Genomic DNA, 14,008 nt, shown 5'->3' with positions numbered 1-14,008 from the left:
GTATCAGTAACAAAATCAGCTTGCCATCAATCAGTAAGCACGCTTCACCGGTGTAATTCACGAGAGGTAATAGTGGTAACGAACAGGGAGCTGCGGCAATAAGGCCAAAGACTGGGAAATTAGAGTGCTGCAGATTTCGGTACGTCCCGTCCACAGATTTGCAATCCCTCAACTGCAGCGCAGATATTTCCTTTCGACATCGTTTGCACCTCCGAGAGCGAGGCATAATCGCAAGTACCTACGCTTCCTGCCGCCCAAGCTGCGTATCAGCTACAGAAACTTCTTAGTCGGAGCCAATAACAAAAACACTAAAGGAACTCAGCGCTTCGGTGCGTTCAGCTGAAGAAAGCGTTGCTTCTCTCGACTTCTGTGAGCGTATGTACGCATGTTTCTGTGGTACGCGAAGAGAAATTCAATGCTGTTCTTACTATATTGATGTGACCTCGATTCATAAGGGTTATAGCTGATGGAGGTGTCTGCTTCAGAAAAAATGCTCCAACGTTGAAATTTGATGAGGGAATTAGAGCGTAACTGCAACTTCTGGTGTACGTTCATTTGCTTGGCACAGCCGAGTGTACATCTGCAGCACCGCAGTACACTCAAATGCTTAGCGAAGTTGAGTATACTGCGGTGGTTATGCCTTAATTTAAGGCGTCCCAATTTTTGCCTCTCATCGTCCCAACACAAGCAGCGAGTGCCGACATTTGACGTTATGTGTCACTCCAACGTCACCGAAAATTGCTGGCACCACAGGTTCCTTGAGTTAACAGAAACGCGCTCGTATTGTTCATCAAATTACGGTTGGTGTTACGGAGGTGTTTGTTCTTTTCTCTTTCACTAATTGCCTTGTTCGTCAGATATGGCAGGGGATGACAAATGATCGAACGCAATAAGCGCTGTAATTTCATTCATAGTGCCCCACCGAACATCCCGTGTAAGATGCGCGTTTCGCTAGGCCACGTCCTTTGAACGCGTGACACTTAATCTAAAGAACTGTATTTCCGAGTTTTCGTGCATTGACACGACAATGTCAAGTATACAATGCCCTGGTTTTCCCGTATTTGCAAGGCCCGCCATGCACGTACGTACAAACACACACTGATTCACGTTTCATCACTCACGAACACACACACCATGGACCGAAAATCACAACTTTGTCCAATGTCACCAAGAGAACCGCAAGCAAAGTGTGTGTAATGTTTACTTGAATCGGGCGTGTGCTTGAACAGTGCCCGATTGTCGAAAATTGTCAGAACGCCGATTATTGACAGCCAAGACTATCACTTCCCAGAATAAATATTGTATAAAGTGTGGTGGTATCAAAACTATCGCATATTCTGCAGGCCCACACCAGGGAGAATCGCGCGAGTAACTGTTTGTAGCAACAGCTGTGTAATAGAGATGAGTAACGTATAGATCAGCGTGTAGAATAGTGGCTGCATTACGGTTTACTAATGTACCGGTAGTTTGGCAAGCTACGAAGAAAGAACAAGCAGACGAAAATTTTTGACAAGGCCAGTCGCAGCCATCTTTCGTCCGAAAAAAAAGCAAGAAATGAAAAGAAGTGATTTGTTTTCTTTTATTATTTGTATCGTTCAACGTTCACTTTCTTTCCATGCGACAACACTACATATCTGCATCATGTCGTGAAGTCACTGACATGACGGCGAGATTCGCGAAAGTGTTGCTTTGCCATGTGTCCCAACAGCGCCACGCTGCAGCTCATGAGACACTGCGTGGAAAAGTCTAAGCAGAGTGTGCGTTTTATTTATTAACAGGGCGCGAAGTATGCGCCGTTTTGCCACGAACTCGAAGAAAAATCGGTAGCATTGCACTTATAATTAATGCGTGAATTTCTGACGCAAGAGATGGGGTGGGAAAGCCTGTCTATCCTTTGACCATGCTGCGCAGTTCGTAGAACTTGCCCTGGAATCCGATGGCACGAGGAGCCCCTACGGAGCCTCCACGCAACTCGATGCCCGAGTTGTACAGCACTTTGCGGACAATCGTCCAGTTCCAATTGCGACCGGTGGACAGTCCTTGAGCCAGCTCGGCGAGGTCGAGTGGCACGCGGTACTTGTGACCACTCTTGTCCAGCATCACGTTCACCCGGAAGATGACGGAGAACTTGATGAGCCGGCCTTGTATCCGCATGCCGTAGAAGTTACCCCGCTGGTCAACTTCGAGCATAGCCCCGACGCGATGCAGAGCCACTATGAGTTCGCCGTACTGGAACCCCGGCAGCGACCGCCGAAGGATGCCGATGTCCCGAGGAATCATAAATGTCCGACCCCGGATGATGACCTGCACGTTCCTGCCGTCGCTTATGCCACCCCCAGGGCCAGAGGGCACCCAACTGCTTCCCTTCACGATATAGAGTTGACCATGAATTATTATTGATGCGATGTCACCACCATCTGGCGTCAAGTTGACGGTGATGCCTTGCGAGCGCAGCGTCCTAATAAGAAGCTGAATTGTCATCGGCCCGTTGGAGCGCACGAAGTCCATCATGTCCGGGATCTGGTCAGGAAGTGTGAACCAGCGGCCGTTGATACTGACGCGAATGGTCATCGTTCCAGTTGGGGGCACTTGCACATCTCCGCCGGGCGGCCGGCCACCGGGAGATAACGTAATGGAGAAGCGCTGGCCGTTGAATATAAGCGTGATCTGAGTTGCGCCGCGCTGCACAATCACTCCCATCTTTCTGAGGCTAATCAAAATTTGCTCGATTGCGCTGGGATTTCTTATAGTCTGGCAGACTTGAACAATTCGAGGTAGGTCTTGCGGCAACCTGTAACGCACACCGTTGATGTTCACAATGAGACGAATATTCACCGGCAATTCTATCACGTCAAATCCCTTTTGGATGGTGTGAAGAACGCAGTCGGGACCCGGTATGAGCTTGTAGCCAGCCTGCTGAATGACGACCAGGAACTGCTCGATTGAAATTCTGTGAATTAGCAGCATCTTCATTAACTTTGGTGCGTCCCTGGGCAGCGTGAAGCGACTGCCTCCAATAGTGATTACTGTTTCCGACTGACGCGGCACAGGGCACTGTTGGTTGTTGAACGATATCGCGATCACGACGTTGTTGCTGTCTCGCACTGGAATGATACCGAACTGGCTGTATAGGTACGCCAGGACTCGGGCTGGCATGCCGTGCTGCTGCAAGTAGGTGACGATGGCGGGAAGATCGCTCGGTATTTTGTAGACTCGCCCTCCGAGGTTGACGCGCAAGCGAACAATGACGGGGAATGGGATAGGCACGCCGTCCATGACAATGCCGATAACGTTTCCCGTGGTCGGGTCCACCTTCACCGGGATTCGTAACTTTTGAAGCGCAGCGATGAGTTCGCCAACGCCGATGTTGCCGGGCTGCTTCAGTATGACATCGAGGTCAGCGGGAATCGTGAACGTCTGTCCGTGAATAACGACGCGCACCGGTGCCACTGAGCGCACCGGAAAGTTTCGGCCGCCAATGACGATCATTGTGATCTCTCCGGTAGGAGATTTCTGGATGCGAGCGCCCATGGTAATGAGAATTGGCAGAACTTGATGGAACGTCTGCGGATTGCTCTGCACAAAGCTAATCAGGGACGTAAGGTCCTGTGGCAAGAAAAATCGGCGGCCGTTGACGACGACTTGCGTCTTCACGGGGTTTGTCAGAGGATATCTCCTGCCAAGCAAAACGAAACCAGTAATCTGGCCTGATGGGCTTGTCGTCACAACTGCGCCGAGCTGACGTAAGATCATAACGATGGTGGTCATCTGGCTCGGATTCTGAGTGATGAATGTCGCCAACCTAGGAGCATCCCTAGGCAGCACGAACTGCTGACCGTTTATTCGTATCGTGAAGACAGCCCTGACGACGCCGGGAAGGTTGACGTGCTTGCCGTCGATTATGACATATTTGAAAGGCCTCGTAAGGTCGGGAAATCGGACACCCCTTTTGATGAGGATGTTGTAAATGGGAATAAAGAAGTCAGGATTTTTGACGAGGAGCTCGAGATAAGACAAAATGTCCGGTGGCACCGACTGAGAAAAGGTGGGAAATGGGATGGGTTTCATAAAGTCGGGAGGCTCGTATGGAAAGATTTCTGGCCCTGGTGGAATATGAGACAAGTCCGGAATGTTGTGTAATTCAGGCTCTACTGTTATCTCATCATTCACAAACCCGGGCTCTCCGGGTAACGGATGTATGTCACTCGGAAACATGATCGGCCCCGAAGGGTTACCAGGTAATTGAGGTACGCCGTGTGGGCCTGGATGAGGGATCGCCCCGAATTCTCCAGGGCTGCCGGGATTGAATGGCGGCGTGATGTAATTCGTACCTGCAGTGCCTCTGCCGTACGGCATTCCCGACGGACGCAAAGGCCTGTTCTGCAGAAAGTTGATGATAATCTGTGCCATGTCCGGGTGCCTCTTCAGTATTTCCAATATCATGGGCTTCGAGTTCGAAGGCACCGAGACGTCGACGCCTTCGATGCGTATCGTGACGGTGCTCGAGGACGGCCCGGCATTCAGCACCGTCTGTACGATCTGCATGAAGCTCGAAGCATCCCGACCTTTGATCCAACTGATCTGCCCATCTCCGGGCTTGAACACGGCAAACGAATTGACGCAGTACGCCGGGCAAGCCACATTGCAGTGGCCGCTTTCACTGGCTGCCCACAGCACCAGCAGCACGTGTGGCAGCAGGCGGGCCAGCATTTTCGTCTTGCGAACAACGGTGCTGGTCGGGCATAGGAGCCGCGCCTCACCGTTCACTGCAAGAAAAAGCGGAAGGGTCACTGACGTTACTCGCGGTAGCCGGCATTTGTCTTCACAAATTCTGCCAAAGACACGACTCGGCGGCAATCGCAAATTTTCAGTTTTCGCGCATGTTCTCTAGAACGTTTCAAGCATACGAGCAGACGCTCTCAATGAAAGCCATGGTAAAGCCTTAGAAGTGTGGCAGCTTGGGCTAGTTGGTATATGGCAAGACGATAGTTTTAGCGCGAGAACAGAACGACGACAAAGAGACAAGAAGGACACGAATGTCCTTTTTGTCTCTTTGTCGTCGTTCTGTTCTCGTGCTAAAACTATCGTCATGGTAAAGCCATTTTAGCGTTGCTACTCGTTTGGTTTCTCGAGTCGCAACTCCGCATTTCTCTCCTTAACTAGAATTTAATGACGCTGCACGCTGTTGATATTTATATTGGCACTGTTAAACCATTTCTTAAAGAGAAAAGAATTGTGCAGGGCCGGTAAAGCCGTGAATTATATGAACACGACCGTGCGACATAACGGGCTACGTCCTGGCTTCGAAACTAAGGTATGTTAATCAATAATTTGGCGCGCTGCACTCCCTCTACTTGCCTTTACAGCATGATTCCGACTAATATTACCTTAGATCACGTCCAAGAGGTGTAAGTTACAAAATTACATCTATATAAAATCATTTGCTGCTCCATCTTTAGTAGTGAGATGACAACACTGGAAAAACAAATTATGCGTTATAGTACCAGCGCGTCTTAGCACGTTCAAAAGTAGTGACAATACACTATCCATCGAATGACCAGGGAGTCAAAACCCTCATTTTTTGCTTTACATGACTTACAAATATTTGGTCTTTGAGCTTGCTTGAAAACACTCTCAACGGCGTCAGACTGCACCACTTATTACATGCACGTAAGTTACGCGCGCCACGACCATCTTGCATGGCTTTAAATTCACGTGAGGAGCCCACGGACCCCCAAACCCCTCAATTCGACTACCCACACACCCAAAAACATAAAAAAACGTATTCCTTTAACTCTACTAATTTTAGATGTGGTGGCGCAATAATTACGACTTCTCAAAAATTTGTTTTTAGGTGCAGCTAGTTTTCCATATCTGTTAATGTCCTATAGCTTGAACACAGGACTGCAGCTTTTTCGTTTACTTTGCTCATTCTCGCATTTATCTCAATAGCATTTGGTCGTAACAATAAGTTAGCATTCCCCCATAGGACCACTAAAGCATGCTAAAACCAGCTGTTCAGTGATTTACTGGAAGATCATAATTTCGTCAATAAGGACCACAACCGTTTCTTGTCACCTTTTACTGCCACCGAGCAAGTCTTAGTCAGCATCGGGCCATGAAGCAGTTCGGATACACCACCTCAGCTACTCGCTAGGAACTCCCCTTCACCCTCTAGATGTCTACCACGCGTCACAGCGCGCCTTGTAAAGCAGTTGAGAGCCCGAGCTCAAAAGAGCGCATTCACTGCTCGACGAGCCTGACAGCCGTAGTACACCACTGCCGTTAGGTATCTTGCACGTCCAATTATCCGGCACGCGGTTGCACCTGCTTCCGGAAGCCGCGTCCCGTACTCACGCTAAGCTCGGCGCTCCGTTCGCGGTTGTCTGCGGAGGCCCCAACCCGAAGTCGGCGGCTTGAGGCCGCGGAGACCAGGGCGTGGCTGCCGCTTCTGCTGCACGCAAAGCCGACGGCTCGGGCCGGAAGCTCCGGTGGCTCGCCTATAGTAGGGAGTGGCTTGTCCGAAAGGGTTCCCTTTTATCACGCTCGCTTTTATTTATCGGCCAACGGCCCGCAAATATATGGCCAAGCAGGCATGACAGCTTCCCGGCAGTTGCCCCCGTTCAATGGTCGCTCTAATGAACTCCGCCTGGAGACGTCGGCGCGCGGCGACGGCAAATCCTGGGGCCCCTCTCCCAACTTCGATCTCGGAAGGGTCCGCGAGCGCTCGAGCTTTCCCCGGCTCAAACGCCATCAAAGAGGGGGCGACACTTTACGGCTTCCACGAAGGCTTTCGAACGGCCCACCCACCCTGCTTGCTCCCTCTGCTTCCTCCTGCCACGCTGGTTCAACCTTCCAGTGACACGACACGCCGCCTGACGCGACAGCAGCGCTTTCCTAACGCGGCACATTCGATTCGGCGAAGATTTATGTCGGTGAGCAAACAAACGAGAAGCCCGCGTTTGTACCTACCCTTTCCCGATTTGCTGCTAGCGGGAGCTAAGCTGGTTGACAGGTTGTTAAGCGGAGCGACGCATGACACACTAAATGTCTTCTGGCGGCTCTTCTTGCTCAGTGAATGGTGCGCGCATTATAACGGAGTAGTGCCGCGTTCGGCCGTCACTAAATTCTGAATGCGGTCCGCTGGAATCAGAGAGCTCGGGTCATCCGCATCTTCATCGTCGAGTATACGGGATGCGAATCACATGAGTTGATAACACCTGCACTGCTTTCCTTTCTTAGTCTCTTGACAGTTCTGGCGAAATAACCTGGCCCACAATTTCTTCAGGATTAGCGTGTCCCGACGTCAGATACAACTATGACCGAAAAACCTTCCATCATTCACTGCCAGTTCAGCGTCAATTGTCTTTTCACGCATTCAAGAACAATCGACACTACATGGCGGCTACGTTCAAACGCCATTAGCTTTTCCTCGCGTTTCATCATGACACGACTCTGACGCTGCTTACGCTTTAATTTGCTAAGCTGACAAATTAGCGTGACATCCCCCAACTGTTCTATAGTTTTTTAAGCTATTCATTCACAGCTCTACAAGTGGCAGTCTGCTATCTTTCTTTCTTTTCTTCCTCCTCGCTGCGCCACTTTCTCACGTACCAGCTCCTACCCCGCAAGCCATTCCTGCAGCTATAGGTGAGTATGGTGGCCTACTTGTCGACCATCAATTGACTCGGCTACGTTTCAAGCTAAGGTTAGGCCTCCATCCCATCAACATCAGGTGCGGTGCAGACCGATGGATCTTCTCTGTCCTCATCTCTGAGAAACGCTATCCAGTTGACCTTTTTTTTTTCTCTCTCCTTTTCCCCCTCTGTTAAAGGAAGCGAAATATAGACTCACCTACCTTTTGCGAAGAGGCGACGTCCCCCGTTGTCCTGGAGTCGGGAGGTCGATCCTCCTTTATAAGGCTCTCCGGGGTGTGCTGCTTCGCTGTGTGCGCCTCCTCACTCGCTCGGGGTTGCGGCGGAGGGCTGATGGGTCGCGAGCGCGGCTTCAAGACGCGAGAAAAATACGGCCGTCCGCGAGGCACGCGAGTCTCTCCTCCACGCCACCCACATGCCCAGCTGCCGATCGACCATCTTCGGTCTCATGATTACTTTGACGCTCGCCGGTGAGCCCGGCAGCTGCACGGGGATCAACCGACGCTGCTGCTTTCTGTCTGAGGCGAGGACGACGAGGAGGTAGAGAACGGCGACTGCGACGCAAAGGCGTCGTGGTCGCGCGACTCTGACGAAACGCATTGTTTTGCTTGAAATGTAAATGATAGTTCGGTGAGCCAAAGGCACTGTAAGTGCATCTATCTATCTATCTATCTATCTATCTATCTATCTATCTATCTATCTATCTATCTATCTATCTATCTATCTATCTATTTATTTATCGATAGCCATAGGGCTAAGCTGCAGCAAGCTAGCTAGCTAGCCACCTACGACACTGACCCCCGTATTCTAAAACGTCCCTTCACTCAACGCTTCACCTTCACTTGAGAAATCCGATGGAAGCGCCCTCTCTAGGCAGGGCAAGCCACTGCATACCAACGATAATGTGGTGTGATTCTCGAGCAGCGCCGCGTCAATTTCAGCCGAGCAGCGGCGCAGTGCTCAACTGTGTCAAGTGAAGGGTGAAAGTCGAGTCGAGGAGCGTTTGTGAATACGGGGGTGAGTTCTGCTGGTGGTTTTCTTAACTTAGTGTACATCGAAATTGGCATATGAGGGCATGAGTGGATGAGGAACATAACTGACACGTCTCGACACGAATGTCTGTCACGAACTTCATGAAACACTTTGCCCCAGTCACGTGTTGGAAAAAAGGCCCATTCATCCAAGCGTCCATCTTGCTGCATCATGATGACGTCGTGGTCGTTTCTCATTGGTTAGATACCGGAATGCGCATGACATGGCATGCAGGTTCGACATAACATGAATGACGTGTGTGTCATGACGTGAATGACGTGGCATGACGTGCGTGTCGTGCGGGTAACGATACGAACCACGTTACCGATAAGACGCCTAAGCGTTTTTTTATTTATTTATTTTCCTCGCACGTTAAAATACGCATCACGTAACCTAAATGTCGTGTCGTGCGCCGCTTATCAGCCGTGGTGATTATTCGTGAACTTTTGGCTAGTGCTGGTCAGTGCTATAGTTTATGTTGCCTATTCGATATTATTACAATGTAATAAATAACGCATATGTACTGTCATTCCTCTATTATAATCCACTAAATACGCCGCACGTTATACTTCTTTGAGATATTCCCCGCTATTTCTTTTTTTTTTCACAATGTAAGTGATATTTTTAATCTTTTATTTTATGCATTCATTTTTGTCTTAACAGCAATGGTCTAGTTGAACACGCCAAGTATGTTTTTCCGGCTTTTATGTAGACAGGTATGGAAAGCCGCCGCGTGCTCCTTTTGAAGTAGCATGTTTTCTTTTCAGGTACAATTAATGTCATCATAACATATGATGGATCCGGTACGCTAGGAGGCAGTGATGAATACGTCACCCAGTAGACGCGCAGTGCGGAATGAACGAGCACGTGGTTTTTTTTTAATACACTGCAGACTGTCATTGCTTTTATCGAATAATCAGTGCTTTTTGTTTTGTTTTGTTGTTTTTTCAGCAGCCTAATTGTTTAAGCATGGCATAACTTCGCGTAGCAACTGCAAAGACACGGCCTGGTATGCGCCACAGAAATTAGGCAAGCCGCACTATCGAGTCCATCATGTGAGAGGGAAAGTGAAGACGTTTGGGAGGATATAGCGGAGTGAATGAGAGCCCCGCCGCAGTGGTCTATAGTGGCTAAGGTACTCGGCCGCGGACCCGCAGGTCGCGGGTTCTAATCCCGCGGGTGGCGGCTGCATTTTCGATGAAGGCGAAAATGCTGTAAGCCTGCGTGCTCAGATTTCGGTGCACGCTCAGATTTGGGTGAACGATAAAGCCCCAGTACAACGAGGAGTGATGAGGCAAGGAGGGAAGAAGGAGAATACTCACTTTTCTCCCCCCCCTCCCACGTATAGATTAGCCAACCGAGCCAAAGCTCGTTCAACCTCCCTGCCTCTCCCCTTGGTTTCTCTTTTGTCTTTCTCCATTCATCTATCTGTAAATAGTTGTGCGTAACTGCCCAGGCACGGTGTAAGCGCATTAGTAACGCCATTCACACTCGCGCCCAAACAGTGTCTCAGAAAAAGTTAAGACCACATAGAGTATTTAGAAAAAAAATTTTAACGATGTAGAGTACTCGGTACTCTGCTGTGGGAGAGCTGAAAGCCGTCCCTTCATCGTTGTAACGTGTGTTTAGAAAAAGTGTGTAACGATTTAGAGTACTATAGTTACTATACTATGAGAGAGCTTAAAGCCGTCCCGTGGCTACGCTTCACATCACTATTCTCCACAGCAGCATGAAACGCTATCTGTTTAGAAAAAGTGTTTAACGATTTATAGAGTACATATATAGTACTCTACTATGGGAGTGGTTTGAAAGAGTGGTTAACGATTCAGAGTACTAAGTACTCTACAATGGGAGAGCATAGAGCCGTCCCGTGGGTGAAAGCCCAGCATATTCGGCGATCATGAAAATCTTCACACATCTAAAAAATGAATGCGATCTATGGGGTGAAGCAGTGTGCATTTGGTCATGAATCGTGGTCTTTTATTTTGTCCTGGTTAACAGCCTTTTATTTTGTTTTTGTTAACCTTTTGTTCTGTGATATGCTTTGATTCATAGGTGGGGAATTGTTAGTGTTTTTCCTGTGTTTTGACCTTTTATTTTGTTTCTGTTGGTTAACAGTCTTTTGATAACATTTTTTGCTGTTCTCGGATGTATAAGTTTCTACATCTGCTGCAGACGCCGGGCGGCGCTTCATGGACATACGGACATTGTGCGCTCTTAACGTGCTTCGCCCCCTGAAAAACACGAAGGGCGTGAGACTTATGTGGCACCCGCGTAAGAAGGTGCCGTCACCACCTGACACGGGTGTCACGTATTGGGAACCCACAAAGACACTGAAGTATGCAAGACACGGCGGTTTCGCGAGGGTCGTTTGTCACAACTAACGAGCATTGGCCGGACCTTTATTGCGCATTTGCGGGTCATTCTGATCGCCAAAGCAGCTGTCGCCGGTAGCATCGCGCCGCCGTGGCCGAGCCTCTCTTCAAAGGAAGAACACGCTGCTGCATCCGCCTGCTTGCACGCGCACCCACCCGACGGCCGGGAGAACACGTTTGTGATTTACGTGCGCCATGCCTTCGTCGAGTACTACACCCCTGAAACACGTCGGTCGAAAATGAAGGGCTTTCACAAAGTGCGTTCAAAGTGACACGCCGCTCACGTCCTGAATTCAGCTCTCGTATGGGACTTTTCTCCGTGATCCCCGAATGCATGCGTGTATTGATTCACTTATACTTCGTAACTATAGGTATACAACGTCGATCCACTTCCCTTCTGTTTCGCGTGTGTGTGTCAGTGACTGTGAGTGGTATCCGTGTATCTGTGTCATCACTGCACACACCATTGTTACTACGTAGGGTCCACGGTAGTTTTGCGGGATAACTAAAGTGAAGAATGGGGCATCTACACCCGCATTTATATAAACATTAAAAAAGTGAAAGGGAGAGAGGGGTGTCAGCACGTCCGCACACCCCCCCTCCTCTGCATCCGCCATGCGTTTAAGTACCTTGAACAAAAAGCAATGGCTCATTGTTAGCACAAGTAAGCCACAACAAACTCCCTTTAAAAAAAAAGTGGAATAATTCCAGGGCGGGTGTAAATTACAAGAGTCCATTTTCCGCATTTTATTGAGTTTCTGGTGATTTAGGAGTTCGAAACGCCGACACAAAGAACAGCATGTACGCAATCTTGTTCTTAGGCAACCGGGTCCCAAGTTGTAATGGTTGCAATGCTGGTAAATTGTGCGATATGCGAAATTTCGTATCGTCTTGAATGACTGAGCAGAGGCTTATAGGCACCTCTGCCATTTATTAGATTCAATCGTCTGTAAGGTCAGCTCCGATTTTTCGCAATCATAAAGGTTTGTAGGATTTGCCTATACTGTTGCAAGAGAGTTTCGTGACAGTACGTAATTCAAGCGAACACCAGGACTTCTCTGCCTGCATCTTTTTCTGCCTCAAAAACGCGTTGATACCATGCTCTTGGCATGATGTGCTGACACACTGTGATTCATTTAACTACCGATACGAAATCGGTTTTATGTGCGCATGGGCTCCAGTAGGCAGGCATAAACAAAAACCAAAAATAAAATAAAAATAGGAACATTCCCTCGTAGTGTGACCAACGCTCGTTAACCCAATGTTCGCATTGGACAAAATGTGCTTCGTGTCCTGTAACCAAGGTCGACCAACTGCAGGGCGAACATTTCTGAAGCTTCGGCCTCATGCTTTAAAGCGCTTGAAGCGAAGTTGGGCTTCGCCTAGCACAATTACTTGCACTGACAACTGAACCGTTGAAATGCAGTCGTCATGCACGACTTTCAAGGTTGCCACGGACTCGACGTTGAATGAAGTGGGCATTGAAGAGCCTTACCTTTTGGTGGAGGTCCGGATTCAGTGAAGGCGACCCATCGTCCCGGCTCTGAAGGGTTGGTGAGGATGACCGATGAGAGTGACAGACAAGGCTCGGCGTCGGTTTTTATGTGAAGTCGAGAAGGCCTTTGCAGACGTGTCTTAAGTGCATTGTTGACCTCCAGAAAAGAGAAAAAGGAATATCGTCATTGCTAATATATACTCGAACACACTTACCGATAAACAGTTCAGTTCTCCAGCGTCAAAAACAATGGTGTACTCCTGCAAGAAAAAGTCACGTCCGGACGAACACATTCGTCTATAAATCACCGCAGTGTTGTGATATCTCGGGCCAATACATAAATCAGAACAGAAAAAAATAAAACATTTGTAAAGCCAAAATGAAATATGAAAGCAAGAGAAAAAGACTTTTAAGAGGTTTTTTTTTTTTTTGTTGTTGTTGTTGCTCCTTGCGAAGCATTTGCCTAGCGTTGAGCGAGAATATAATCTTCTTCAGAAAATGACAGTAAAGCGGCTTTACACGAGCAAGTTTTTTCAGACTTTGCTTGACAGAATATCCAGATCTCCTTTTCCTTTCACAGTCTTTCGAATGGACAGTGAATTTTCTTCTTACTTAAACATTCCATTATTGTTTTTGTTGCGCTCTATCGTGTATGTCTATTCATTCACTTCCTCAGATCAAACTTCCATTCAATAGGCCATCACAATGGATGTGATGATGGGCGCTTACTAGAAGGGGCAAAAACAAAAAAAAATAAATCTCAGTAGCCTGCGGGAAAACGCTATTGCCTCCGCATACGAGAAATCCGCGTGATCCAGCCGTAACTAGTTAAAAAAAAAACTTTTTTTTTCTTTCAAACTTCAGCCAGTCCCACATAAGTAAAAGAACAATGGCTTTTGCTTCAGAGAATTCAATGCAGTGATCGCAGCAGCCACGTTTCACACGAAAACTGCCACGAAATCTGCCGAGAAACAAGCCCACGGAAGAAAAGAAAAAAAAAAAGAAAGAGGAACAGTAGATTCGAAACAACGCGGGGGTGCTATACGAACGACACCTGGAGCTCTGATCAGCCGGTCGAACGGCGTTATTCAAGAAACGGAAACGCCGCGCACGTCAACGGGCTCACCGACGGAGGTCTACCGCATTATCCCGCAGGCTGACAGCCCCGGCGTGGTCTCAAATGGCCCCTCTGGCGGCCGGACACTGCCCGCTGATTGCCGAATGTAGCCGTTTCGTGTGCTCCTTCTGTAGCTCTGCCAGTCGGCTCATAAACACAGGAGCCGTAACTCTTTTCCCAGCGCGGCGGCCGTGCGGACTATACGGTGCACGGCCAGTCTTTCACGTAGCGCTGCCTTTCCCCATCTCGGGGCATATTGGGGACATATCGCTACGTCGCACGCAACTGCGGTTCTTTAGAGGTTGCAACGCGTGCGCCTACACAGTGGGGTAAA

The 14,008-nt window shown here is 48.8% G+C and overlaps 2 protein-coding genes across 5 annotated transcripts in view; both read right to left on the bottom strand.

Annotated features, from left to right (window-relative positions):
* LOC119170529 (uncharacterized) overlaps positions 1–14,008 on the bottom strand; it is a 68,388-nt gene that overhangs the window by 31,616 nt on the left and 22,764 nt on the right. The window contains exon 2 of one of the 2 annotated variants that reach the window (XM_075887169.1): positions 12,558–12,714. In XM_075887169.1, coding sequence (XP_075743284.1) covers positions 12,558–12,714 — 157 coding nt within the window. Of the gene's footprint in view, positions 1–12,557; positions 12,715–14,008 lie in introns of those variants that run through there. The other variant, XM_037421716.2, reaches the window with a different exon arrangement.
* LOC119170528 (uncharacterized) lies at positions 1,559–7,998 on the bottom strand. Of its 3 annotated transcripts, none has more exons than XM_037421715.2 (2): positions 7,859–7,998; positions 1,559–4,766 (listed from the first exon to the last, which is right to left on the bottom strand). In XM_037421715.2, exon 2 carries the CDS (start codon positions 4,708–4,710, stop codon positions 1,888–1,890), a length of 2,823 nt encoding a protein of 940 aa, XP_037277612.1. In that variant the 5' UTR covers positions 4,711–4,766; positions 7,859–7,998; the 3' UTR covers positions 1,559–1,887. The 3 variants fall into 3 exon arrangements, with proteins under 3 accessions (XP_037277612.1, XP_075743279.1, XP_037277611.1); XM_075887164.1 differs by having other exon boundaries at positions 7,855–7,960; XM_037421714.2 differs by lacking the exon at positions 7,859–7,998 and adding an exon at positions 6,358–6,510.

Source organism: Rhipicephalus microplus, chromosome 2, assembly GCF_043290135.1.
Source record: "Rhipicephalus microplus isolate Deutch F79 chromosome 2, USDA_Rmic, whole genome shotgun sequence".
NCBI lineage: Eukaryota > Metazoa > Arthropoda > Arachnida > Ixodida > Ixodidae > Rhipicephalus > Rhipicephalus microplus.
This window is presented reverse-complemented; position numbering and strand designations above follow the sequence as displayed.